Source organism: Heptranchias perlo, chromosome 16 (genome assembly GCF_035084215.1).
Source record: "Heptranchias perlo isolate sHepPer1 chromosome 16, sHepPer1.hap1, whole genome shotgun sequence".
Classification (NCBI taxonomy): domain Eukaryota; kingdom Metazoa; phylum Chordata; class Chondrichthyes; order Hexanchiformes; family Hexanchidae; genus Heptranchias; species Heptranchias perlo.
In genome coordinates this window covers 1,075,656-1,103,269 of record NC_090340.1, presented here as the reverse complement: position 1 = coordinate 1,103,269, position 27,614 = coordinate 1,075,656, and the positions used below count along the sequence as shown (strand labels likewise).

The window sequence follows — 27,614 nt, the reverse complement described above, 5'->3', positions numbered from 1 at the left end:
CCCCAGCCTATCCGATCTTTTCTCATAGCTAAAATTTTCCAACCCTGGCAACAACCTCTTAAATCTCCTCTGTACCCTCTCTAGTGCAATCACATCCTGTAATGTGACTAGAACTGTACGCAGTACTCAAGCTGTGGCCTAACCAATGTTTTATACAGTTCGAGCATTAGGGTTATATTCTGTTTTCTTTTTTTAATTCGTTCATGGGATGTGGGCATCACTGGTGAGCATTTATTGCCCATCCCTAATTTCCCTTGAGAAGGTGGTGGTGAGCCGCCTTCTTGAACCGCTGCAGTCCATGTGGTGAAGGTTCTCCCACAATGCTGTTAGGAAGGGAGTTCCAGGATTTTGACCCAGCGACGATGAAGGAACGGTGATATATTTCCAAGTCAGGATAGTGTGTGACTTGGAGGGGAATGTGCAGGTGATGTTGTTCCCATGTGCCTGCTGCCCTTGTCCTTCTAGGTGGTAGAGGTCATGGGTTTGGGAGGTGCTGTCGAAGAAGCCTTGGTGAGTTGCTGCAGTGCATCCTGTGGATGGTACACACTGCAGCCACAGTGCGCTGGTGGTGAAGGGAGTGAATGTTTAGGGTGGTGGTTGGGGTGCCAATCAAGCGGGCTGCTTTGTCCTGGATGGTGTCTAGCTTCTTGAGTGTTGTTGGAGCTGCACTCATCCAGGCAAGTGGAGAGAATTCCATCACACTCCTGACTTGTTCCTTGTAGATGGTGGAAAGGCTTTGGGGAGTCAGGAGGTGAGTCATTCGCCGCAGAATACCCAGCCTCTGAGCTGCTCTTGTAGCCACAGTATTTATATGGCTGATCCAGTTAAGTTTCTGGTCAAAGATGACCCCCAGGATGTTGATGGTGGGGGATTCGGCGATGGTAATGCCGTTGAATGTCAAGGGGAGGTGGTTGGACTCTCTCTTGTTGGAGATGGTCATTGCCTGGCACTTGTCTGGTGTGAATGTTACTTGCCACTTATCAGCCCAAGCCTGGATGTTGTCCAGGTCTTGCTGCATGCAGGCTCGGACTGCTTCATTATTTGAGGGGTTGCGAATGGAACTGAACACTGTGCAATCATCAGCGAACATCCCCATTTTTGACCTTTATGATGGAGGGAAGGTCATTGATGAAGCAGCTGAAGATGGTTGGGCCTAGGACACTGCCCTGAGGAACTCCTGCAGCAATGTCCTGGGGCTGAGATGATTGGCCTCCAACAACCACTACCATCTTCCTTTGTGCTAGGTATGACTCCAGCCATTGGAGAGTTTTCCCCCTGATTCCCATTGACTTCAATTTTACGAGGGCTCCTTGGTGCCACACTCGGTCAAATGCTGCCTTGATGTCAAGGGCAGTCACTCTCACCTCACCTCTAGAATTCAGCTCTTTTGTCCATGTTTGGACCAAGGCTGTAATGAGGTCTGGAGCTGAGTGGTCCTGGTGGAACCCAAACTGAGCATCTGTGAGCAGGTTATTGGTGAGTAAGTGCCGCTTGATAGCACTGTCGACGACACCTTCCGTTACTTTGCTGATGTTTGAGAGTAGACTGATGGGGCGGTAATTGGCCGGATTGGATTTGTCCTGTTTTTTGTGGCCAGGACATACTTGGGCAATTTTCCACATTGTCGGGTAGATGCCAGTGTTGTAGCTGTACTGGAACAGTTTGGCTAGAGGCGCAGCTAGTTCTGGAGCACAAGTCTTCAGCACGACAGCTGTGATGTTTTTGGGGCCCATAGCCTTTGCTGTATCCAGTGCACTCAGCCTTTTCTTGATATCAGGTGGAGTGAATCCAATTGGCTGAGGACTGGCTTCTGTGATGGTGGGGATATTGGGAGGAGGCCGACCTGGATCATCCACTCGGCACTTCTGGCTGAAGATGGTTGCAAACGCTTCAGCCTTGTCTTTTGCACTCACGTGCTGGACTCCGCCATCATTGAGGATGGGAATGTTTGCAGAGCCTCCTCCTCCCGTTAGTTGTTTAATTGTCCACCACCGTTCACGACTGGATGTGGCAGGACTGCAGAGCTTTGATCTGATCTGTTGGTTGTGGAATCGCTTAGCTCTGTCTGTAGCATGTTGCTTCCGCTGTTTAGCATGCATCTAGTCCTGAGTTGTTGCTTCACCAGGTTGGCACCTCATTTTTAGGTACGCCTGGTGCTGCTCCAGGCATGCTCTTCTACACTCCTCATTGAACCAGGGTTGATCCCCTGGCTTGTTGGTAATGGTAGAGTGAGGAATATGCCAGGCCATGAGGTTACAGATTGTGCTGGAATACAATTCTGCTGCTGCTGATGGCCCACAGCGCCTCATGAATGCCCAGTTTTGAGCTGCTAGATCTTAAATGCTCTTATATTCTATGTCTCGGCTAATATAGGAAAGCATTCCATATGCCGCCTTAACCACCTTATTTACCTGTCCTGCCACCTTCAGGGATCTGTGGACATGCACACCAAGGTCCATTTGTCCCTCTATACCTCTCAATATCCTCCCATATATTGTGTATTCCCTTGCCTTGTTTGCCCTCCCCAAATGCATGGGAAGTTAACAGTATGGAGATGTCAATTTAGAAATGTGTATGGATTTTAACCCAGCTTCCAGTTCAGATCAGTTTGATTGTCTGAACATATGGCAGTTTTTGGAGATTTATTCAGGAACAATTAGTGCATCTTTACTGCAAATTACTTGAGAGAATGCAGCTTCTGCTCAGTCTGAAGATAGTTGTTGGCTCGTTACTGTTAAGAGCCTTGCATTACTGAAAAGCATTTGGAAGTCTCTGAATTAGAGGGATCTACAAAACCAGCAGCTGCCTTGGTTTGGTTGTTAACTTGAACATTTTAGTTTTTAAACAATTTTCATTGTGATATAATACCGCCCCTGGTGGTGTAATAGTAAGGATGCAGTTATACAATCCCTAGCGGTCTAGTATTAAGGGTGCAGATATACCGCCCCACTGGTGTAATATTAAGGGTACAGTTATATCCCCTGCTCGTGGTGAAGCACTAAAGGTCCAGTTATATCCCTACTCGTGGTGTAGTACTAAAGGTCCAGTTATATCCCTGCTCGTGGTGAAGTACTAAAGGTCCAGTTATATCCCCTGCTCGTGGTGTAGTACTAAAGGTCCAGTTATATCCCCACTCGTGGTGTAGTACTAAAGGTCCAGTTATATCCCCTGCTCGTGGTGTAGTACTAAAGGTCCAGTTACATCCCCTGCTCGTGGTGTAGTACTAAAGGTCCAGTTATATCCCTACTCGTGGTGTAGTACTAAAGGTCCAGTTATATCCCTACTCGTGGTGTAGTACTAAAGGTCCAGTTATATCCCTGCTCGTGGTGAAGTACTAAAGGTCCAGTTATATCCCTGCTCGTGGTGTAGTACTAAAGGTCCAGTTATATCCCTGCTCGTGGTGTAGTACTAAAGGTCCAGTTATATCCTCTGCTCGTGGTGTAGTACTAAAGGTCCAGTTATATCCCCACTCGTGGTGTAGTACTAAAGGTCCAGTTATATCCTCTGCTCGTGGTGTAGTACTAAAGGTCCAGTTATATCCCCTGCTCGTGGTGAAGTACTAAAGGTCCAGTTATATCCCTGCTCGTGGTGTAGTACTAAAGGTCCAGTTATATCCCCTGCTCGTGGTGAAGTACTAAAGGTCCAGTTATATCCCTACTCGTGGTGTAGTACTAAAGGTCCAGTTATATCCTCTGCTCGTGGTGTAGTACTAAAGGTCCAGTTATATCCCCTGCTCGTGGTGAAGTACTAAAGGTCCAGTTATATCCCTGCTCGTGGTGTAGTACTAAAGGTCCAGTTATATCCCCTGCTCGTGGTGAAGTACTAAAGGTCCAGTTATATCCCTACTCGTGGTGTAGTACTAAAGGTCCAGTTATATCCCTACTCGTGGTGTAGTACTAAAGGTCCAGTTATATCCCCTGCTCGTGGTGAAGTACTAAAGGTCCAGTTATATCCCCTGCTCGTGGTGAAGTACTAAAGGTCCAGTTATATCCCCACTTGTGGTGAAGTACTAAAGGTCCAGTTATATCCCTGCTCGTGGTGAAGTACTAAAGGTCCAGTTATATCCCCTGCTCGTGGTGAAGTACTAAAGGTCCAGTTATATCCCTGCTCGTGGTGTAGTACTAAAGGTCCAGTTATATCCCTACTCGTGGTGTAGTACTAAAGGTCCAGTTATATCCCCTGCTCGTGGTGAAGTACTAAAGGTCCAGTTATATCCCCACTCGTGGTGTAGTACTAAAGGTCCAGTTATATCCCCTGCTCGTGGTGTAGTACTAAAGGTCCAGTTATATCCCCTGCTCGTGGTGTAGTACTAAAGGTCCAGTTATATCCCCTGCTCGTGGTGTAGTACTAAAGGTCCAGTTATATCCCCTGCTCGTGGTGTAGTACTAAAGGTCCAGTTATATCCTTGTTTTCAAATCCCTCCATGGCCTCACCCTTCCCTATCTCCCTCTGAGATCTCTGCACTCCTCCAATACTGGCCCCTTGTGCATCCTCCACTTCCTTCACCCCACCATCGGTGACCGTGCCTTTAGCTGCCCGAGGCCCTAAGCTCTGGAATTGCCTTCCAAAACCTTCACTTTTCCACCTGTTCTCCCATAAGACGCTTCTTAAAACCTATCTCTTTGACCAAGCTTTTGGTCACCTGTCCTAACATCTCTTTTTGGCTTGGTGTCAAATTTTTGTCCGGTTACACTCCTGTGAAGTGCCTTGGGACATTTTACTACATTAAAGGTGCTATATAAATGTACGCTGTTATTGTAAGTAGCCTGAATGTAAGTCTCCACTTTATTCGACATAGTTTGCCGGAGAAACAGCTCCTAATGTTTAACAGGTAGTTTCCCTTTCCCTGATGTTGAATTATTTAAGTATATCTCTGTTACTCCCTCTGTAGGTTGCCTGTGGGAATGGAATTCAGAAAGTAGCAGGCTGCGATGCCTCGCTAAGAGCTGAAGCATTTCCCTTAAGATGAGCCAGAGTGGTGGATCCCGGGTGGTGGAGTCAGGACAGCCTAACAAGTTACCACTACTGAGCAGCCAGAGCCAGCAAAGCCTCAGTCTGCAGCCTGAAAGGATGTGCTCCCCGGAGACTGTGCTGTCAGCTCCCAAGATGGGAGGGCAGGCTCCGAGTCCACAGCTACCTGTGTGCATGGATGGCGACTGGGAGAGTCGGGAGGAGCTGCGGCTGCGAGAACTGGAGGAAGCTCGAGCACGGGCAGCCCAGATGGAGAAGACCATGCGCTGGTGGTCGGACTGCACGGCCAATTGGCGGGAGAAGTGGAGCAAGGTGCGGGCAGAGAGGAACAAGTCCAGGGAGGAGGTGAGGCAGCTGAGACAGAAGCTGGAGGCTCTTACCAAAGAGCTGACCACAGTGAAGCGTGAAAAGCAGGAACTGTCCAACGAAAGCGAGCAGCTGAGGCTGGAGGCTGAGCGGATGAAGAACGGTCAGCACAGTGAACAAACACTGGATAATAAATTGGTCTCTGAGAAGGAGAGCGAGAGTTTAAATGTTCCAGAGCAGGAACCAGTACGAGATATGGGGACAGAGAAATCTTCCAAAAGCAAGGTAACCGCCTGAAAATATTGTGATGGTGCAGTGCATGTAGCTTGTGACTGCTCTCCACAGGCTCTTCACTCCTGTGTCTGAAGTCTCCACTGATTGTGCTTTCACCTTTTTATCGATTCAGCTGCCTCTGCTGCTTCCCTCCCTTCCTCTAGCCAACCAAACCAAACTTCTCCCAAGGTTCCCCCTGCCCCCTCCAAGCTCATCTTGTCCATGAGACTCTCCTCCTTTTCCTCAACCCTATTCCCACTAAACTGCTGACTACCCAACTTCCTTTCCTGGCTGACAGCTGATATTGTTAACGGTTCCCTCTCCTCAGGTATTGTCTCCCTCCCCGTCAAATCTGCCACCATCACACTCTTCCTCAAAAAACCCACCCTTGACCCCTTCGTCCTTGCAAACTACCCCCCCACACACATCTTCAACCTCCCTTTCCTCTCCCACATTCTTGAACGTGTTGTCGCCTCCCAAATCCGTGCCCATCTTTCCCGCAATTCCATGTTTGAATCCCTCCAATCAGGTTTCAACCCCTGCCACAGCACTGAAACGGCCCTTACCAAAGGCACAAATGACATCCTATGTGACTGTCTCCACCTGTCTGCAGCCTTTGACACGGTCGACCACATCATCCTCCTCAGTCATCTTGCTGGATGGGACTTCACTCGCCTGCTTCCATTCTCATCTATCCAGTCGTAGCCAGAGAATCAATTGCAATGGCTTCTCTTCCCACTCCTGCACCCTCCTATTTCTCATCTACATGCTGCCCCTCGGCGACATCATCCGAAAACACGACGTCAGATTCCACATGTACACTGACGACACCCAGCTCGACCTCACCACCACCTCTCTCGACCCCTCCACTCTCTCTCATTGCTTGTCCGACATCCAGTACTGGATGGGCAAAAATTTCCTCCAACTAAGTATTGGGAAGACCGAAGCCAGTATCTTTGGTCCCCGCTGCAAACTCCGTTCCCTAGCCACCGACTCCATCCCTCCCCCTGGCCACTGTCTGAGGCTGAACCCAACCATTCGCAATCTTGGCGTCCTATTTAACCCAGAGATGAGCTTCCGACCACATATCCACTCCATCACCAAGACCGTCTACTTCCACCTCCGTAACATCGCCCATCTCCAGCCATGCCTCAGCTCATCTGCTGCTGAAACCCTCATCCCTCCAGGCTGGACTATTCCAATGGTCTCCTGGCCGGCCTCCCAACTTTCACCCTCCATAAACTTAAGCTCATCCAAAACTCTGCTGCCCGTATCCTAACACACACCAAGTCCCGTTCTCCCATCACCCTGGTTCGGTAATGCCTCGATTTTAAAATTCTCTTCCTCGTGTTGAAATCCCTCCGTGGCCTCGCCCCTCCCTATCTCTGTAACCTCTTCCAGCCCTACAACCCTCTGAGATCTCTGCGCTCCTCCAATTCTGGCCTCTTGTGCATCCCCCGCTCCCTTCGCCCCAACATTGGTGGCCGTGCCTTCAGCTGCCTCGGCTCTAAACTCTGGAATTCCCTCCCTAAATCTCTGTACCTCTCTCTCCTCCTTTAAGACGCTCCTTAAAACCTACCTCTTTGACCAAGCTTTTGGTCACCTGTCCTAATATCTCTTTATGTGGCTCAGTGTCTAATTTTGTCTGATAATGCCCTTGTGAAGCACCTTGGGATGTTTTACTACATTAAAGGTACTATATAAATGTTAGTACTTGTAATTATGAATGGACTGATGTCAGTATTTTATGAACCAGAAAACCAGAAGTGAAGCTCCCCCTTCTGGCTCACGGATGAATTACAGAACATGGTATATATTACTGAGTGAGGAAGATATCTGGTCTGCATTGAGGTCGCTGATCTCAGTCAGACCAGCAACATGGTTATTCCGATTGGCCTCAATGCCGTGTGTTAGGGAAGGATTCCTGCTCCTCACTGTGACTACTGCTGGAAAGTTCATGTGTGTGGATATTAGGGAATGAGAGAATGGAGGTTGGCTGTGACCTCCCCCACGTCACCCCCCAACGTCACCCCCCTCCCCCTGCCCTCCCCCTCCATGGTCAAATATCCAATCAAGGCCTGTGGTGTAGGCTGAAACACAGATAACTGGGCTGCCAGCATCTGTGAAACTGTACTCAGCCAGAGTCAGCAGAGGAGAGGGGGGGAAGAACTGGTTTAAAAAAACAAAACAGAAATGGAGAATTACATAAAGAATAAAAGGGGCTTTACTTAAGGCTTGGGATTGAGCACTTCTCAAAGTACCAATAGTTAAATGTTAATTACAGTGTGTACAACAGTCTGCATTAATTCCTGCCTTCTATCTCAACAAATACTTTTCCACAACGGCTTGTACTGTAAAATGTGATGAAATCCCAAATTCAAAAGTGTAATTTGGTGACACTGTGTGGCTGTAGAGTGTATTGCAATACAGAATGACAGGGAACATGGCCCACGAGAATGTCACTCAAGGATCAAGTGAGGACATTCAGCCAATCACAGCTCATCCTGCTCAAATCATAACTCCCCGATCAGCGTTCATCCCTCGAGTACTCTAACTCTCCTATCAGCATTCATCCCTCGAGTACTCTCACTCTCCTATCAGCGTTCATCCCTCGAGTACTCTAACTCTCCTATCAGCGTTCATCCCTCGAGTACTCTAACTCTCCTATCAGCGTTCATCCCTCGAGTACTCTAACTCTCCTATCAGTGTTCATCCCTCGAGTACTCTAACTCTCCTATCAGCGTTCATCCATCGAGTACTCCAACTCCCCGATCGGCATTCATCCCTCGAGTACTCTAACTCCCCGATCAGCGTTCATCCCTCGAGTACTCTAACTCCCCTATCAGCGTTCATCCCTCGAGTACTTTAACTCCCCTATCAGCGTTCATCCCTCGAGTACTCGAACTCCCCTATCAGCGTTCATCCCTCGAGTACTCTAACTCCCCTATCAGCGTTCATCCCTCGAGTACTCTAACTCCCCTATCAGCGTTCATCCCTCCAGTACTCTAACTCCCCTATCAGCGTTCATCCCTCGAGTACTTTAACTCCCCTATCAGCGTTCATCCCTCGAGTACTCGAACTCCCCTATCAGCGTTCATCCCTCGAGTACTCTAACTCCCCTATCAGCGTTCATCCCTCGAGTACTCTAACTCCCCTATCAGCGTTCATCCCTCGAGTACTCTAACTCCCCTATCGGCGTTCATCCCTCGAGTACTCTAACTCCCCTATCGGCGTTCATCCCTCGAGTACTCTAACTCCCCTATCGGCGTTCATCCCTCGAGTACTCTAACTCCCCTATCGGCGTTCATCCCTCGAGTACTCTAACTCCCCTATCGGCGTTCATCCCTCGAGTACTTTAACTCCCCTATCGGCGTTCATCCCTCGAGTACTCTAACTCCCCTATCGGCGTTCATCCCTCGAGTACTCGAACTCCCCTATCAGCGTTCATCCCTCGAGTACTCTAACTCCCCTAGTAACGGAACATTTGGATAAACATTACTTAATAGGACAAAGTCAGCATGGCTTTACGAAGGGGAAGTCATGTCTGACAAATTTGCTTGAGTTCTTTGAGGATATAACGTACAGGGTGGATAAAGGGGAACCAGTGGACGTAGTGTATTTAGACTTCCAGAAGGCATTCGACAAGGTGCCACATAAAAGATTATTGCTCAAGATAAAGAATCACTGGATTGGGGGTAATATTCTGGCATGGGTGGAGGATTGGTTATCTAACAGGAAGCAGAGAGTTGGGATAAATGGTACATTCTCGGACTGGCAACCAGTAACCAGTGGTGTTCCGCAGGGGTCGGTGCTGGGTCCCCAACTCTTTACAATCTATATTAACGATTTGGAGGAGGGGACCGAGTGTAACATATCAAAGTTTGCAGATGATACAAAGATGGGAGGGAAAGTAGAGAGTGAGGAGGACATAAAAAACCTACAGGGGGATATAGACAGGCTGGGTGAGTGGGCGGGGATTTGGCAGATGCAATACAATATTGGAAAATGTGAGGTTATGCACTTTGGCAGGAAAAATCGGAGAGCAGGTTATTATCTCAATGGCGAGAAACTGGAAAGTACTGCAGTACAAAGGGATCTGGGGGTCCGAGTGCAAGAAAATCAAAAGGTTAGTATGCAGGTGCAGCAGGTGATCAAGAAGGCCAACGGAATGTTGGCTTTTATTGCTCGGGGGATAGAATATAAAAACAGGGAGGTATTGCTGCAGTGAGATAAGGTATTGGTGAGACCGCACCTGGAATACTGCATACAGTTTTGGTGTCCATACTTAAGAAAAGACATACTTGCTCTCGAGGCAGTACAAAGAAGGTTCACTCGGTTAATCCCGGGGATGAGGGGGCGGACATATGAGGAGAGGTTGAGTCGATTGGGACTCTACTCATTGGAGTTCAGAAGAATGAGAGGCGATCTTATTGAAACATATAAGATTGTGAAGGGGCTTGATCGGGTGGATGCGGTAAGGATGTTCCCAAGGATGGGTGAAACTAGAACTAGGGGGCATAATCTTAGAATAAGGGGCTGCTCTTTCAAAACTGAGATGAGGAGAAACTTCTTCACTCAGAGGGTGGTAGGTCTGTGGAATTTGCTGCCCCAGGAAGCTGTGGAAGCTTCATCATTAAATAAATTTAAAACAGAAATAGACAGTTTCCTAGAAGTAAAGGGAATTAGGGGTTATGGGGAGCGGGCAGGAAATTGGACATGATTTTAGATTTGAGGTTAGGACCAGATCAGCCATGATCTTATTGAATGGCGGAGCAGGCTCGAGGGGCCGATTGGCCTACTCCTGCTCCTATTTCTTATGTTCTTATGTTCTTATCCCTCGAGTACCCTAACTCCCCTATCGGCGTTCATCCCTCGAGTACTCTAACTCCCCTATCGGCGTTCATCCCTCGAGTACTCTAACTCCCCTATCGGCGTTCATCCCTCGAGTACCCTAACTCCCCTATCGGCGTTCATCCCTCTAGTACTCTAACTCCCCTATCGGCGTTCATCCCTCGAGTACTCTAACTCCCCTATCGGCATTCATCCCTCGAGTACTCTAACTCCCCTATCGGCGTTCATCCCTCGAGTACTCTAACTCCCCTATCGGCGTTCATCCCTCGAGTACTCTAACTCCCCTATCGGCGTTCATCCCTCTAGTACTCTAACTCCCCTATCGGCGTTCATCCCTCGAGTACTCTAACTCCCCTATCGGAGTTCATCCCTCGAGTACTCTAACTCCCCTATCGGCGTTCATCCCTCGAGTACTCTAACTCCCCTATTGGCGTTCATCCCTCTAGTACTCTAACTCCCCTATCGGAGTTCATCCCTCGAGTACTCTAACTCCCCTATCGGCGTTCATCCCTCGAGTACTCCAGCTGAAGCACAGAGCGGGCATTGCAAAGAAAGTGGATCATGAACCTAGTGGGAACATGAGAATTTGGTGAGAGTAGGAATTAGGTGTTGAGGGGGAAGGAGGTGCTAAATTTTTTGCAAAAAAAACTGATACAGACTAAAAACAATGATCTATAAATAAATATAAACTAAGATATGGCAGAGCAGGTTGAGTATGTGGGAGTTTTTGGACATCGAGAATCTGCAGTAGATGTTCCTGCCTCAAATTTCTCCAGCTCAGAGTCATTGAGCTGGAGTGCGAGTTGGAGACACTCTGACACATAAGGGAAGGGGAGGAGTATCTGGAGAGTTTGCTCCAGATCTTGGTCACACCTCGTATAGAGGTACAGGATCAGAACGGGGTTGGTGTGACCGATAGTGTACAGAGTAAGGATAGAGAACGAGGATCCACAGAAACTGATCCTATCCAACAGGAACAATGTACTTGCTACCTGTGAGGATAAGGATAAAGACTGTCAGAAGGCCAGCCAGAATGCTGACCATGACACCCTGGAGCAAAGTGGGGAGGAGGAGGAGCAGGGTGATGTGGTGGTTGTAGGGAATTTAATAATTCGGGGGACAGATAGCATCCTTTGTAAGCAGGATGGAGAGTCCCACACGGTGTGTTGCCTACCTGGTGCCAGGGTGAGGGTCATCTCGAACCGGCGTGAAAGGTTATTGGAGGGGGGGGGGTGGGGGAAGAACCAGTCGTTGTGGTCTATGTTGGGATCAACAACATAGGAAAGAGTAGGCAAGAGGTCCTGTTCAAAGAATACCAGGAGTTAGGAGCTAAATTAAATAACAGGACCTCAAGAGTTATAATCTCTGGATTATTACCTGAGCCACGTGCAAATTGGCACAGGGATAAGCAGATTAGGGAGGTGAACATGTGGCTGAGGGTTGGTGTGGGAAAGAGGGGTTCCATTTCATGGGACATTGGCACCAGTACTGGGACAGGAAGGAACTGGGGCTCCACCTGAACCGGGCTAGGGCCAGGGTCCTGACAGAAAGGATAAATAGAGTGGTCACAAGGACTTTAAACTAGTAAATGGTGGGGGGAGAGCTCAGGTGGAAAAGGTAGTATAAATAATAATTCTAAAATAAATGAAAAGCAAGAGAGTAGAGTAATAGTCAGAAATTATGGTTTAGGCACTACAGGTAAAGGGAAAACTAAAAGATGTAAAGTAATTAAATCAGGAGAGAGAAATAAGAAATGTGTGAGAGAAACAACATTCAAGCAGGACAGATTAGGGTGTGCGGCCCAATTAAGAATTCTTTATACAAATGGACGGAGTATAAGGAACAAATTGATGAGAGGATACAACGAGAGGTAAACAGGCAGTATGAACATACGAATTAAAAGCAGGAGTGGGCCATTTAGCCCCTCGAGCCTGCTCTGCCATTTGATAAGATCATGGCTGATCTGATTGTGATCTTAACCCTACTTTCCCATCTACCTACTATAACCTTTGACTCCCTTGTTAATCAGGAATCTATCTAACTCTGCCTTAAAAATATTCAATGACCCTGCCTCCACCGCTCTCTGGGGAAGGGAGTTCCACAGACTCACGACCCTCTGAGAGAAAAAATTTCTACTCATCTCCGTCTTAAATGGGAGACCCCTTATTTTTAAACTGTGGCCCCTAGTTCTCGTCTCTCCCACAAGGGAAAACATCCTCTCCGCATCTACCCCTTCAAGTCCCCTCAGGATCTTATATGTTTCAATAAGATCACCTCACATTCTTCTAAACTCCAATGTATACAGGCCCAACTTGTCCAACCTTTCCTCATAAGATAACCCCCTCATCCCAGGAATCAGTCGAGTGAACCTTCTCTGAACCGCAATTATGTCCTTAAATAAGGAGACCAAAACTGCTCACAGTATTCTAGATGTGGTCTCACCAATGCCCCGTACAACTGTAGCAAAACATCTCTACTTTTATATTCCATTCCCCTTGCAATAAATGACAACATTCCATTTGCCTTCCTAATCACTTGCTGTACCTGCATACTAACTTTTTGTGATTCATGTACTAGGACACCCAGATCCCTCTGTACCTCAGAGTTCTGCAATCTCTCTCCATTTAAATAATATACTACTTTTCCATTCCTCCTGCTAAAGCGGACAAGTTCACATTTCCCCACATTATACTCCATCTGCCACCTTCTTGCCCACTCACTTATCGATATCCCTTTGCAGACCCCATGGGTGCTAAATTGGGCTGTCTAGCACACGTTGTTTCGGCGCGACACGGCCTCTCCAACATCCAAGATGGCGTTTTGGATGCACACGCACGTTTCCTGTGTGACGTGCGCCGGACGCCATCTTGGTATAAGGGTTTGCGCAGGCGCAGATAACGAACGCTGGAATCATGTAAAGTAGGGAGAAAATGGCTTCAATCAGTGAGCAACGCTGATTTTAAGTGATAGACACCATTTTGGGACTTAACGTTCAACTCATCGCACAGTCTTAACCCTGACCATCTGAACGTGTCTTAGAGTGCCTGGAGGACCCCCCACCAGCGCTATTTAAAGGGACCATGCAGGATTTACAGGTTAGTGGCTGGATTATTGCTTCTGGCTGCCAAGACATTTGTAACTGTTTTTGGAGGTCTCCTAGACTTCAATACTAGGACACGGGGACATAGCCTAACATTTAGAGCCAGGACGTGCAGGAGTGAAGTTAGGAAATGCTTCTACACGCAAAGGGTGGGAGACGTTTGGAACGCTCGTCTGCAGATGGCAGTTGATGCTAACTCACTTGTGAAAGTTAAATCTGAGATTGATAGCTTTCTGTGAACCAAGGGTATTATGGGATATTGGTGCTAAGGCGGGTATATGGAGTTAGGTCACAGGTCCACCATGATCTCATTGAATGGCGGAACAGGCTCGAGGGGCTAAATGCCACTGCCACTTGCTGCCTCTTCTCCAGCAAGAAAGCAGGACGTGTGTCAGGGTGATGTGCCTGTCATGGTTGAATAGCTGCCAGTGTGTGTGGCCTGTGAGTTGTGGGTGGGCGGCTTGAAACAGTGGTAATGTGTAAGGGTGAGAGGAAGCATCTGATTGGAAGAGTTGAGTACTGATGGAAAGAGTTTATTGGTATGTGGGTGTTGGGGGGTGTGGTCCGTGGTGCAGTTGGGAGGAGACGCCACTGGACAGTTGACCTCACTCACCTTGACCACTCATGTCAAAGCATTGAACTTCTTCCTGCACTGTATCCATGTTCATGATGCTGTGCGTCTGGCATTGACTTCGTCCCCCGCTGCCTCCCACTGCCTTTTGGATATATATCTGGAGGGCCTCTTGCCCCCCCCACCCTGCGGATATAGGATGTCCCTCCTTCTGTCCACCTCTTGCACCAAGGTCTCTAGTGCATCAGCAGAGAACCTTGGTGAATGCTCTCTCGCAGGCCTGGTACCAACTCAGATCAGCACATTGGTGAGGTCTGGTATGCAGATTGGAGGATGTGGGATTTATTCGTGCGCAACCTTTATTCAATGTTTTAACATAACTCATCAGTGTGTAAATATAGGGATGGGACCTGCATCTGTGTTTTACGTGTGTGATGTCTGATCTCTGTTCAGACTCCGTGCAGACAGTAGACTGTTATTTTCAGCAAATAACAGGTACCAGCTAACTTTAAGAGATTTCTAAGAAACATCCTCCCTTTAAGAGATTGAGCTGCCTCTGCTGGTGGAAAGTGGGAATTGTATTGATTCCAGGTGCAAGGCCTGGAATGGAACGCTGATTGCAGGAGAGTCCTGGGATGGGCTGAAACCTGAGTCCTGCCTGCACAGGGGTCATTGGGCACGGGGTAATAGCACATCACGCTACCCGCACCCAAAAATTGGGAGAGGCAGAATCCCTTAACTCATTTAAAAAATGCCTGGATGTGCACCTGAAGAGCCGTGACCTGCAGGGCTACGGACCAAATGCGGGAAAGTGGGATTAGGCTGGGTGGCTCGTTTCTCAGCCTGTGTGGACATGATGGGCCGAATGGCCTCCTTCTGTACTGTAAGTTTTCTATGATTCTATGTGGCACCTTGTCAAATGTCTTCTGGAAATCCAAGTGCACCATCCATAGAATCACCTTTATCCACATTGCTTGTTACTTCCTCAAAGAACTCTAATAAATTAGTCAAACACAATTTCCCTTTCACAAAGCCGTGTTGACTCTGCCTGATTGCATTGAGATTTTCTAAGTGCCCTGCTATAACCTCCTTAAAAAGATTCTAGCATTTTCCCTATGACAGATGTTAAGCTAACTGGCCTGTAGTTTCCTGCTTTCTGTCTCCCTCCTTTCTTGAATAGAAGAGTTACATTTGCTATTTTCCAATCTGATGGGACCCTTCCAGAATCTAGGGAATTTTGGAAAATTAATACCAATGCATCTACTATCTCTGCAGCCACTTCTTTTAAGACCCTAGGATGAAGTCCATCAGGACCTGGGGATTTGTCAGCTTTTAGTTCCATTAATTTTTTCAGAACCCTTTCCCTGGTGATTGTAAATGTTTTAAGTTCCTCCCTCCCTTTCACCTCTTGAATCACAATTATTTCTGGCATGTTATTTGTATCCTCTACAATGAAGATAGACGCAAAATATCTGTTCAATTCATCTGCCATTTCCTTATTCTCCATTATTAATTCCCCAGACTCTCTCTCTAGAGAACCAACACTCACTTTACTTACTCTTTTCCTTTTTAAATACCTGTAGAAACTCTTACTATCTGTTTTTATATTTCTAGCTAGCTTTCTCTCGTACTCTAATTTTGCCCTCATTATTCTTTTAGTCTTTGCTACTTTTTATATTCTGTCCAATCTTCTGACTTGCCACTAATTGGTACGGCGATATATTTCCAAGTCAGGATGGTGTGTGACTTGGAGGGGAACGTGCAGGTGGTGTTGTTCCCATGTACCTACTGCTCTTGTCCTTCTAGGTGATAGAGGTCACGGGTTTGGGAGGTGCTGTCGAAGAAGCCTTGGTGAGTTGCTGCCGTGCATGGTACACACTGCAGCCACAGTGCACCGGTGGTGAAGGGAGTGAATGTTTAGGGTGATGGATGGGATGCCAATCAAGCGGGCTGCTTTGTCCTGGATGGTGTCGAGTTTCTTGTGTGTTGTTGGAGCTGCACTCATCCAGGCAAGTGGAGAGTATTCCATCACACTCCTGATTTGTTTCTTGTAGATGGTGGAAAGGCTTTGGTGAGTCACTCGCTGCAGAATACCCAGCCTCTGACCTGCTCTTGTAGTCACTGTATTTATATGGCTGGTCCATTTAAGTTTCTGGTCAATGGTGAGCCCAGGATGTTGATGGTGGGGGATTCAGTAATGGTAATGCCATTGAATGTCAAGGGGAGGTGGTCATTGCCTGGCACTTGTCTGGTGCGAATGTTACTTGCCACTTATCAGTCCAAGCCTGGATGTTGTCCAGGTCTTGCTGCATGCGGGCTCGGACTGCTTCATTATCTGAGGGGTTGCGAATGGAACTGAAATGTCAAGTACCCTTGAATATTCAGGTTCCAATCTTTGTCAACTTGCAGCCATGTCTCTGTAATGGCTCTCAGATCGTACATATTTATTTCTATTTGAGCTGTCAATTCATCCATTTTGTTATGAATGCTACGCGCATTTAGATACAAAGCCTTTTAGTGCTGTTTTTTTACTATTTTTGCAACCTCTAGCCTTATTTGCTGGCACACTCTTAAGTTTGCATGCTCTGTCCCTTCCTGCCACTCTGATTATCATGTCCCTTATTGATACCTTGCTGTCTTGCCTTGTCTTCTTTCTTCAATTTACCACATCTTCCCTTACTTGATTCCTCGCCCCACTATTTAGTTTAAAGCCCTCTCTACCACCCTAGTTCTAAGAACATAAGAAATAGGAGCAGGAGTAGGCCATCCGGCCCCTCGAACCTGCTCCGCCATTCAACAAGATCATGGTTGATCTTCTACCTCAATGCCATTTTCCTGCACTATCCCCATTTCCCTTGATGCCTTTAATATCTAGAAATCTATCAATCTCTGTTTTGAATGTACTCAATGACTGAGCCGCCACAGACCACTGGGGTAGGGAATTCCAAAGATTCACCACCTTCTGAGTGAAGAAATTCCTCCTCATCTCAGTCCTAAATGGCCTACCCCTTATTCTGAGACTGTGACCCCTGGTTCCAGACTCCCCAGCCAGGGGAAACATCCTCCCTGCATCTACCCTGTCGAGCCCTGTAAGAATTTTGTATGTTTCAATGAGATCACCTCTCATTCTTCCAAACTCTAGAGAATACAGGTCTAGTCTACTCAATCTCTCCTCATACGACAATCCTGGCATCCCAGGAATCAGTCTGGCGAACCTTCATTGCGCTCCCTCTATGGCAAGTATATCCTTCCTTAGGTGAGGAGACCAAAATTGTACACAATACTCCAGGTGCGGCCTCACCAAGACCCTTTTTAATTGCAGTAAGACATCTTTACTCCTGTACTCAAATCTTCTTGTAATAAAGGCCAACGCACCATTTGCCTTCCTAACTGCTTGCTGCAGCTGCATGTTAGCTTTCAGTGACTCATGTACAAGGACACCCACGTCCCTTTGAACATCAACATTTCCCAATCTATCACCATTTAAAAAATAATCTGCATTTCTGTTTTTCCTACCAAAGTGGATAACTTCATATTTTTCCACATTATATTCCATCTGCCATGTTCTTGCCCGCTCACTTAGCCTGTCTAGGTTCCCTTTGCATCCTCCTCATAATTCACATTCCCACCTAGTTTTGTGTCATCAGCAAATTTGGAAATATTACATTTGGTCCCCTCATCCAAATCATTGATGTAGATTGTGAATAGCTGGGGCCCAAGCACTGATCCCTGTGGTACCCCACTAGTCACAGTCTGCCAACCTGAAAAAGACCCATTTATTCCTACTCTCTGTTTTCTGTCTGTTAACCAATTCTCAATTCATGCCAGTATATTACCCCTAATTCCATGTGCTCTAACTTTATTCACCAATCTCCTGTATGGGACCTAATCGAAAGCCTTCTGAAAATCCAAATACACCACATCCACTGGTTCCCCCTTATCTATTCTACTAGTTACATCCTCAAAGAACTCCAAGAGATTTGTCAAACATGATTTCCCTTTCATAAATCCACGTTGACTCTACCAAATCGTATTATTTTCTAAGTGTTCTGTTATCACATCCTTTATAATAGATTCCAGCATTTTCCCTACAACTGATGTAAGGCTAACAGGTCTGTAGTTCCCTGTTTTCTCTCTCCCTCCTTTCTTAAATAGTGGGGTTACATTTGCCACCCTCCAATCTGCAGGAACTACTCCAGAATCTATAGAATTTTGGAAGATGACAACCAATACATCCACTATCTCCATAGCCACCTCTTTCAAAACCCTGGGATGTCGATCATCAGGTCCTTGGGATTTATCGCCCTTCAGTCCCATTAATTTCCCTAGCAATATTTTTTTTTACTAATAGTAATTTCTTTCAGTTCCTTATTCTCGCCAGACTATTGGTTCTCTAGTATTTCTGGGAAGTTTTTTGTGTCTTCTTCTGTGAAGACAGACACAAAGTGTTTGTTTAATTTCTCTGCCATTTCCTCATTCCCCATTATAAATTATCCCGTCTCTGTCCGTAAGGGACCCACATTTGCCTTCACCAGTCTTTTCCTTTTTACATACCTATAGAAGCTTTCACAGTCCGTTTTTATGTTTCTCGCTAGTTTACTCTCATTCTATTTTCCCTTTCTTCATCATTTTCTTGGTCCTCCTTTGCTGAATTCTAAAATGCTCCCAAACCTCAGGCTTACTGCTTTTTCTGGTGACTTTATATGCCTTTTCCTTTAATTTAATACGATCTTTAATTTCTTGTTAGCCACAGTTGGACCACTTTTCCTGTTGGGTTTTTGTACCTTTAAGGAATATATATTTGTTGCAAATTATGTATTAATTCTTTAAATGCTGGCCATTGCCTGTCTACCATCATACCTTTGAATGGAGTTCCCCAATCAACCACAGCCAACTTGCACCTCATACCTTCGTAGTTTCCTTTGTTTAGATTTAAGGCCCTAGTTTCAGATTGAACTACATCACTTTCAAACTTAATGAAGAATTCAATCATATTATGGTCACTCTTCCCTAAGCCAGAACACTGGCCCCAGCACGGTTCAGATGAAGGCAGTCCCAACAGCTCCCACTTTCCCCAGTACTGGTACCAGTGCCCCATGAATCGAAACCCATTTAACATAGAAACATCGAAAATAGGAGCAAGAGTTGGCCATTCGGCCCTTCGGGCCTTCCCCGCCATTCAAAATGATCATGGCTGATCGTCTAATTACCCTATTCCCGCTTTTTCCCCATATCCCTTGATCCCTTTAGCATTAAGAAATATATCTATCTTTCAGTCAGGGGGAGATCGAGGAACAGATATGTAGGCAAATCTCAGAAAATTGTGCAAATAATAGGGTAATAATAGTGGGGGATTTCAACTTCCCCAATATTAACTGGGATACTCAGAGTGTAAAAGGCTTAGAGGGTACAAAATTCTTAACGTGCATCCAGGAGAGCTTTTTGAGCCAGCATGTAGAAAGTCCTACAAGAGAGGGGGCGGTACTGGACCTAATTCTAGGGAATGTGGCCGGCCAAGTGGAAGAAGTGCTCGTAGGTGAGCACTTTGGTGACAGTGACCATAATTCAGTGAGATTTAAGGTGGTCATGGAAAAGGACAGGGAGGGGCCGGAAATAAAGGTTCTAAATTGGGGGAAGGCCGATTTTAATAGGATAAGGCAGGATCTGGCCAAAATGGACTGGGATCAGCTGCTTGTAGGAAAATCCGCATCGGAGCAATGGGAGTCTTTCAGAAGGGAGATTGAGACCATACAATGGCAACATGTTCCCGTAAAGGTCAAGGGTGGTTCCAAGAACTCCAGGGAACCTTGGATGTCAGGGGATATACGAGAATGGATTAGGAAAAAAAGGAGGGCTTTTGGCAGATACAAAAGGCTAAAGACGGAGGAAGCCCGAGAGGAGTACAAAAAGTGCAGGGGCATACTTAAAAAAGAAATTAGGAGATCAAGGAGGGGCCATGAAATAACACTGGCGAGCAAAATAAAGGAAAATCCTAAGATGTTTTATAAGTATATTAAGGGTAAGAGGATGACTAGGGAAAAAATAGGGCCCATTAGGGACAAAAATGGCAATCTGTGTGTGGAGCCGGCAGATGTAGGAGGGGTTCTAAATGAATTTTTTGCATCTGTTTTCACTATGGAGAAGGACGATGTAGACATAGAAATACGGCAGGGGGACTGTGATATACTCGAACATATTAACATCGAGCGGGAGGAGGTATTGGCGGTTTTAGCAGGCCTAAAAATGGATAAATCCCCAGGCCCGGACGAAATGTATCCCAGGCTACTGTGTGAGGCAAAGGAGGAGATTGCGGGGGCTCTGACACATATATTCAGAACCTCTCTGGCCACAGGGGATGTGCCAGAGGACTGGAGAACCGCTAATGTAGTACCATTATTCAAGAAGGGGAGTAGGGAAAAACCGGGGAACTACAGGCCAGTGAGCCTAACATCAGTGGTAGGAAAATTATTGGAAAAAATTCTGAAGGACAAAATTAGTCTCCACTTGGAGAAGCAAGGATTAATCAGGGATAGTCAACATGGCTTTGTCAAGGGAAGATCATGTCTGACTAATTTGATTGAATTTTTTGAGGGGGTGACTAGGCGTGTGGATGAGGGTAACGCAGTGGATGTGGTATACATGGATTTCAGTAAGGCCTTCGATAAAGTCCCCCACAGGAGACTGGTCAAGAAGGTACGAGCCCATGGAATCCAGGGTGCCTTGGCACTTTGGATACAAAACTGGCTTAGTGGCAGAAGGCAGAGGGTGATGGTCGAAGGTTGTTTTTGTGACTGGAAGCCTGTGGCCAGTGGGGTACCACAGGGATCGGTGCTGGGTCCCTTGCTGTTTGTGGTCTACATTAATGACTTGGATATGAATGTAAAAGGTATGATCAGTAAGTTCGCTGATGATACAAAGATTGGTAAGGTGGTAAATAGTTAGGAGGATAGCCTCAGTCTGCAGGACGATATAGATGGGTTGGTCAGATGGGCGGAACAGTGGCAAATGGAATTTAACCCAGAAAAGTGCGAGGTGATGCACTTTGGAGGGACTAACAAGGCAAGGGAATACACAATGAATGGGAGGACCCGAGGCAAGACAGAGGGTCAGAGGGATCTTGGTGTGCAAGTTCACAGATCCCTGAAGGCGGCGGAACAGGTAGATAAGGTGGTAAAGAAGGCATATGGGATACTTGCCTTTATTAGCCGAGGCATAGAATATAAGAGCAAGGAGGTTATGATGGAGCTGTATAAAACACTGGTTAGGCCACAGCTGGAGTACTGTGTGCAGTTCTGGTCGCCACACTACAGGAAGGATGTGATCGCTTTGGAGAGGGTGCAGAGGAGATTCACCAGGATGTTACCAGGGCTGGAGCGCTTCAGCTATGAAGAGAGACTGGGAAGATTGGGTTTGTTTTCCTTGGAGCAGAGGAGGCTGAGGGGGGACATGATTGAGGTGTACAAAATTATGAGGGGCACAGATAGGATGGATACGAAGGAGCTTTTTCCCTTCGTTGAGGGTTCTATAACAAGGGGACATAGATTCAAGGTAAAAGGCGGGAGGTTTAGAGGGGATTTGAGAAAGAACTTTTTCACCCAGAGGGTGGTTGGAGTCTGGAACTCACTGCCTGAAAGGGTTGTGGAGGCAGGAACCCTCACAACATTCAAGAAGCATTTGGATGAGCACTTGAAATGCCATAGCATACAAGGCTACGGACCAAATGCTGGAATATGGGATTAGATTGGACAGGGCTGATGGCCGGCGCGGACACGATGGGCCGAAGGGCCTCTATCCGTGCTGTATGACTCTATGACTCTATCTCCTTCTTGAATACATCTAATGACTTGGCCTCCACTGCCTTCTGTGGGAGAGAATTCCACAGGTTCACCACCCTCTGAGTGAAGAAATTTCTCCTCATCTCGGTTCTAAATGGCATACCCCGTATCCTGAGACCGTGACCCCTGGTTCTGGACTCCCCAGCCATCGGGAACATCCTCCCTGCATCTAGTCTGTCTAGTCCTGTTAGAATTTTATATGTTTTGATGAGATCACCTCTCATTCTTCTAAACTCTAGTGAATATAGGCCTAGTCGACCCAATCTCTCCTCATACGTCAGTCCTGCCATCCCAGGAATCAGTCTAGTAAACCTTTGTTGCACTCCCTCCATGGCAAGGACATCCTTCCTCAGATAAGGAGACCAAAACTGGACACAATACTCCAGATGTGGTCTCACCAAGGCCCTGTATAACTGCAGTAAGACATCCCTGTTCCTGTACTCAAATCCTCTTGCAATGAAGGCCAACATACCATTCGCCTTCCTAACTGCTTGCTGCACCTGAATGCTCACTTTCAGTTACTGGTGTACAAGGACACCCAGGTCTCGTTGCACCTCCCCTTTTCCCAATCTATCACCATTCAGATAATAATCTGTCTTTCTGTTTTTACAACCAAAGTGGATAACCTCACATTTATCCACGTTATACTGCATCTGCCATGTTCTTGCCCACTCACCCAACTTGTCGAAATCACATTGGAGCCTCTTTGCATCCTCCTCACAGCTCACATTCCACCCCAGCTTTGTGTCGTCTGCAAACTTGGAAATGTTACATTCAGTTCCCCAATCGAAATCATTGATATATATTGTGAATAGCTGGGGCCCAAGCACTGATCCCTGCGGTACCCCACTAGTCACTGCCTGCCACCCGGAAAAAGACCCATTTATTCTTACTCTCTGTTTCCTGTCTGTCAACCAATTCTCAATCCATGCCAGTATATTCCCCCCAATCCCATGTGCTTTAATTTTGCACACTAACCTCTTGTGTGGGACTTTATCAAAAGCCTTGTGAAAATCCAAATACACCACACCCACTGGTTCTCCCCCATCTATTTTACTAGCTACATCCTCAAAAAACTCCAGTAGATTTGTGAAGCATGATTTCCCTTTCATAAACCCATGCTGACTTTGTCCAATCCCATTAATACCTTCCAATTGTTCTGTTATCACATCCTTCACCTGCGGGAAGTGTGTCCAGCTGCAGCTATTGTTTGACCGCTTGACGGCTCTGGAGCTGCGGATGGACTCACTTTGGAGCATCCGCGATGCTGAGAAAGTCGTGGATAGCACGTTCAGTGAGTTGGTCACACCGCAGATAAAAATTACTGAGGGAGATAGTGAATGGGTGACCAACAGACAGAGGAAGAGTAGGAAGGCAGTGCAGGGGTCCCCTGCGGTCATCTCCCTCCAAAACAGGTATACCGTTTTGGATACTGTTGGCGGAGATGGCTCACCAGGGGAAGGTGGCAGTGGCCAGGTTCATGGCACCGTGGCTGGCTCTGCTGCACAGGAGGGCAGGAAAAAGAGTGGCAGAGCTATAGTGATAGGGGACTCGATTGTAAGGGGAATAGACAGGCGTTTCTGCGGACGCAACCGAGACTCCAGGATGGTATGTTGCCTCCCTGGTGCAAGGGTCAAGGATGTCTCGGAGCGGCTGCAGGACATTCTGGAGGGGGAGGGTGAACAGCCAGTTGTCGTGGTGCATATAGGCACCAACGATATAGGTAAAAAACAGGATGAGGTCCTACAAGCTGAATTTAGGGAGTTAGGAGTTAAACTAAAGAGTAGGACCTCAAAGGTAGTAATCTCAGGATTGCTACCAGTGCCACGGGCTAGTCAGAGTAGGAATGACAGGATAGCTAAGATGAATACGTGGCTTGAGAGATGGTGCAAGAGGGAGGGATTCAAATTCCTGGGCCATTGGAACCGGTTCTGGGGGAGGTGGGACCAGTACAAATTGGACGGTCTGCATCTGGGCAGGACTGGAACCAATGTCCTAGGGGGAGTGTTTGCTAGTGCTGTTGGGGAGGGTTTAAACTAATGTGGCAGGGGGATGGGAACCGATGCAGGAAGTCAGTGGGAAATAAAGTGGTGACAGAAACAAAAGGCAGTAAGGGAGAGTGTACAGAACATGACCGGACAGATGGTCTGAGAAAGCAGGGCAAAGACCAAGGGAAGACTAGATTAAACTGCATTTATTTCAATGCAAGAAGTCTGATGGGCAAGGCAGATGAACTCAGGGCATGGATGGGTACATGGGACTGGGATGTTATAGCTATTACTGAAACATGGCTAAGGGAGGGGCAGGACTGGCAGCTCAATGTTCCAGGGTACAGATGCTATAGGAAAGATAGAGCAGGAGGTAAGAGAGGAGGGGGAGTTGCGTTCTTGATTAGGGAGAACATCACGGCAGTAGTGAGAGGGGATATATCCGAGGGTTCGCCCACTGAGTCCATATGGGTAGAACTGAAAAATAAGAAGGGAGAGATCACTTTGATAGGATTGTACTACAGACCCCCAAATAGTCAACGGGAAATTGAGGAGCAAATATGTAAGGAGATTACAGACAGCTGCAAGAAAAATAGGGTGGTAATAGTAGGGGACTTTAACTTTCCCAACATTGACTGGGACAGCCATAGCATTAGGGGCTTGGATGGAGAGAAATTTGTTGAGTGTATTCAGGAGGAATTTCTCATTCAGTATGTGGATGGCCCGACTAGAGAGGGGGCAAAACTTGACCTCCTCTTGGGAAATAAGGAAGGGCAGGTGACAGAAGTGTTAGTGAGGGATCACTTTGGGACCAGTGATCATAATTCCATTAGTTTTAAGATAGCTATGGAGAAGGATAGGTCTGGCCCAAAAGTTAAAATTCTAAATTGGGGAAAGGCCAATTTTGATGGTATTAGACAGGAACTTTCAGAAGTTGATTGGGAGAGTCTGTTGGCAGGCAAAGGGACGTCTGGTAAGTGGGAGGCTTTCAAAAGTGTGTTAACCAGGGTTCAGTGTAAGCACATTCCTTATAAAGTGAAGGGCAAGGCTGGTAGAAGTAGGGAACCTTGGATGACTCGGGAGATTGAGGCACTAGTCAAAAATAAGAAGGAGGCATATGACATGCATAGGCAGCTGGGATCAAGTGGATCCCTTGAAGAGTATAGAGATTGCCGGAGTAGAGTTAAGAGAGAAATCAGGAGGGCAAAAAGGGGATATGAGATTGCTTTGGCAGATCAGGCAAAGGTGAATCCAAAGAGCTTCTACAAATACATAAAGGGCAAAAGGGTAACTAGGGAGAGAGTAGGGCCTCTTAAGGATCAACAAGGTCATCTATGTGCGGAACCACAAGAGATGGGTGAGATCCTGAATGAATATTTCACATCGGTATTTACGGTTGAGAAAGGCATGGATGTTAGGGAACTTGGGGAAATAAATAGTGATGTCTTGAGGAGTGTACATATTACAGAGAGGGAGGTGCTGGAAGTCTTAACGCGCATCAAGGTAGATAAATCTCCGGGACCTGATGAAATGTATCCCAGGACGTTATGGGAGGTTAGGGAGGAAATTGCGGGTCCCCTAGCAGAGATATTTGAATCATCCACCGCTACAGGTGAGGTGCCTGAAGATTGGAGGGTAGCAAATGTTGTGCCTGTGTTTAAGAAGGGCGGCAGGGAAAAGCCTGGGAACTACAGACCAGTGAGCCTGACATCTGTAGTGGGTAAGTTGTTAGAGGGTATTCTGAGGGACAGAATCTACAGGCATTTGGAGAGGCAGGGACTAATTAGGAACAGTCAGCATGGTTTTGTGAGAGGAAAATCATGTCTCACGAATTTGATTGAGTTTTTTGAAGGGGTAACCAAGAAGATAGATGAGGGCTGTGCAGTAGACGTGGTCTACATGGACTTCAGCAAAGCATTTGACAAGGTACCGCATGGTAGGTTGTTACATAAGGTTAAATCTCATGGGATCCAAGGTGAGGTAGCCAATTGGATACAAAATTGGCTTGAAGACAGAAGACAGGGTGGTTGTCGAGGGTTGTTTTTCAAACTGGATGCCTGTGTCCAGCGGTGTGCCTCAGGGATCGGTGCTGGGTCCGCTGTTATTTGTTATTTATATTAATGATTTGGATGAGAATTTAGGAGGCATGGTTAGTAAGTTTGCAGATGACACCAAGATTGGTGGCATTGTGGACAGTGAAGAAGGTTATCTAGGATTGCAACGGGATCTTGATAAATTGGGCCAGTGGGCCGATGAATGGCAGATGGAGTTTAATTTAGATAAATGTGAGGTGATGCATTTTGGTAGATCGAATCGGGCCAGGACCTACTCCGTTAATGGTAGGGCGTTGGGGAGAGTTATAGAACAAAGAGATCTGGGAGTACAGATTCATAGCTCCTTGAAAGTGGAGTCACAGGTGGATAGGGTGGTGAAGAAGGCATTCAGCATGCTTGGTTTCATTGGTCAGAACATTGAATGCAGGAGTTGGGATGTCTTGTTGAAGTTGTACAGGGCATTGGTGAGGCCACACTTGGAGTACTGTGTACAGTTTTGGTCACCCTATTATAGAAAGGATATTATTAAACTAGAAAGAGTGCAGAAAAGATTTACTAGGATGCTACCGGGACTTGATGGTTTGACTTACAGGGAGAGGTTAGACAGACTGGGACTTTATTCCCTGGAGAGTAGGAGGTTAAGGGGTGATCTTATAGAAGTCTATAAAATAATGAGGGGCATAGATAAGGTCGATAGTCAAAATCTTTTCCCAAAGGTAGGGGAGTCTATAACGAGGGGGCACAGATTTAAGGTGAGAGGGGAGAGATACAAAAGAGTCCAGAGGGGCAATTTTTTCACTCAAAGGGTGGTGAGTGTCTGGAACGAGCTGCCAGAGGCAGTAGTAGAGGCGGGTACAATTTTGTCTTTTAAAAAGCATTTGGACAGTTACATGGGGAAGATGGGTATCGAGGGATATGGGCCAAGTGCAGGCAATTGGGACTAGCTTAGTGGTATAAACTGGGCGACATGGACATGTTGGGCCGAAGGGCCTGTTTCCATGTTGTAACTTCTATGATTCTATGATTCTATGATTTTATAATAGACTCTAGCATTTTCCCCACTACTGATGTTAGGCTAACTGGTCTGTAATTCCCTGTTTTTTCTTTCCTTTTTTAAATAGTGGGGTTACATTTGCCATCCACCAATCTGTCGGAACTGTTCCAGAGTCTATAGAATTTTGGAAGATGATCACCAATGCATCCACTATTTCCAGGGCCACTTCCTTTAGTACTCTGGGATGTAGATTATAAGGCCCTGGGGATTTGTCAGCCTTTAGCCCCATTAATTTCCCTAACACCATTTCTTTACTAATACTGGTTTGCTTCAGTTCCTCCCTCTCACTGGACCCTTGGTTCCCTAACATTTCTGGGAGGTTATTTGTGTCCTCCTTTGTGAAGATAGAACCAAAGTATGTGTTTAGTTGTTCTGCCATTTCTTTGTTCCCCATTATAATTTCCCCCATTTCTGACTGTAAGGGACCTACATTTGTCTTCACTGATCTTTTTCTCTTGACATATTTATAGAAGCTTTTACAGTCAGTTTTTATGTTCCCTGCTAGTTTACTCTCATACTCTACTTTTCCCCTCTTAATCAATCTCTTTGTCCTTTGCTGAATTCTGAACTGCTCCCAATCCTCAGGCTTGCTGCTTTTCCTGGCAATTTTA

The 27,614-nt window shown here is 46.6% G+C and overlaps 1 protein-coding gene across 1 annotated transcript in view; it reads left to right on the top strand.

Moving 5' to 3' along the window:
• The window catches only part of ccdc102a (coiled-coil domain containing 102A), a 347,394-nt gene that overhangs the window by 33,132 nt on the left and 286,648 nt on the right, over nucleotides 1–27,614 (top strand). Inside the window, exon 2 of the mRNA XM_067997599.1 lies at nucleotides 4,892–5,562. Within this exon, the coding sequence (XP_067853700.1) occupies nucleotides 4,966–5,562 (597 nt within the window). The 5' untranslated portion in view covers nucleotides 4,892–4,965. The remainder of the gene's footprint in view (nucleotides 1–4,891; nucleotides 5,563–27,614) is intronic.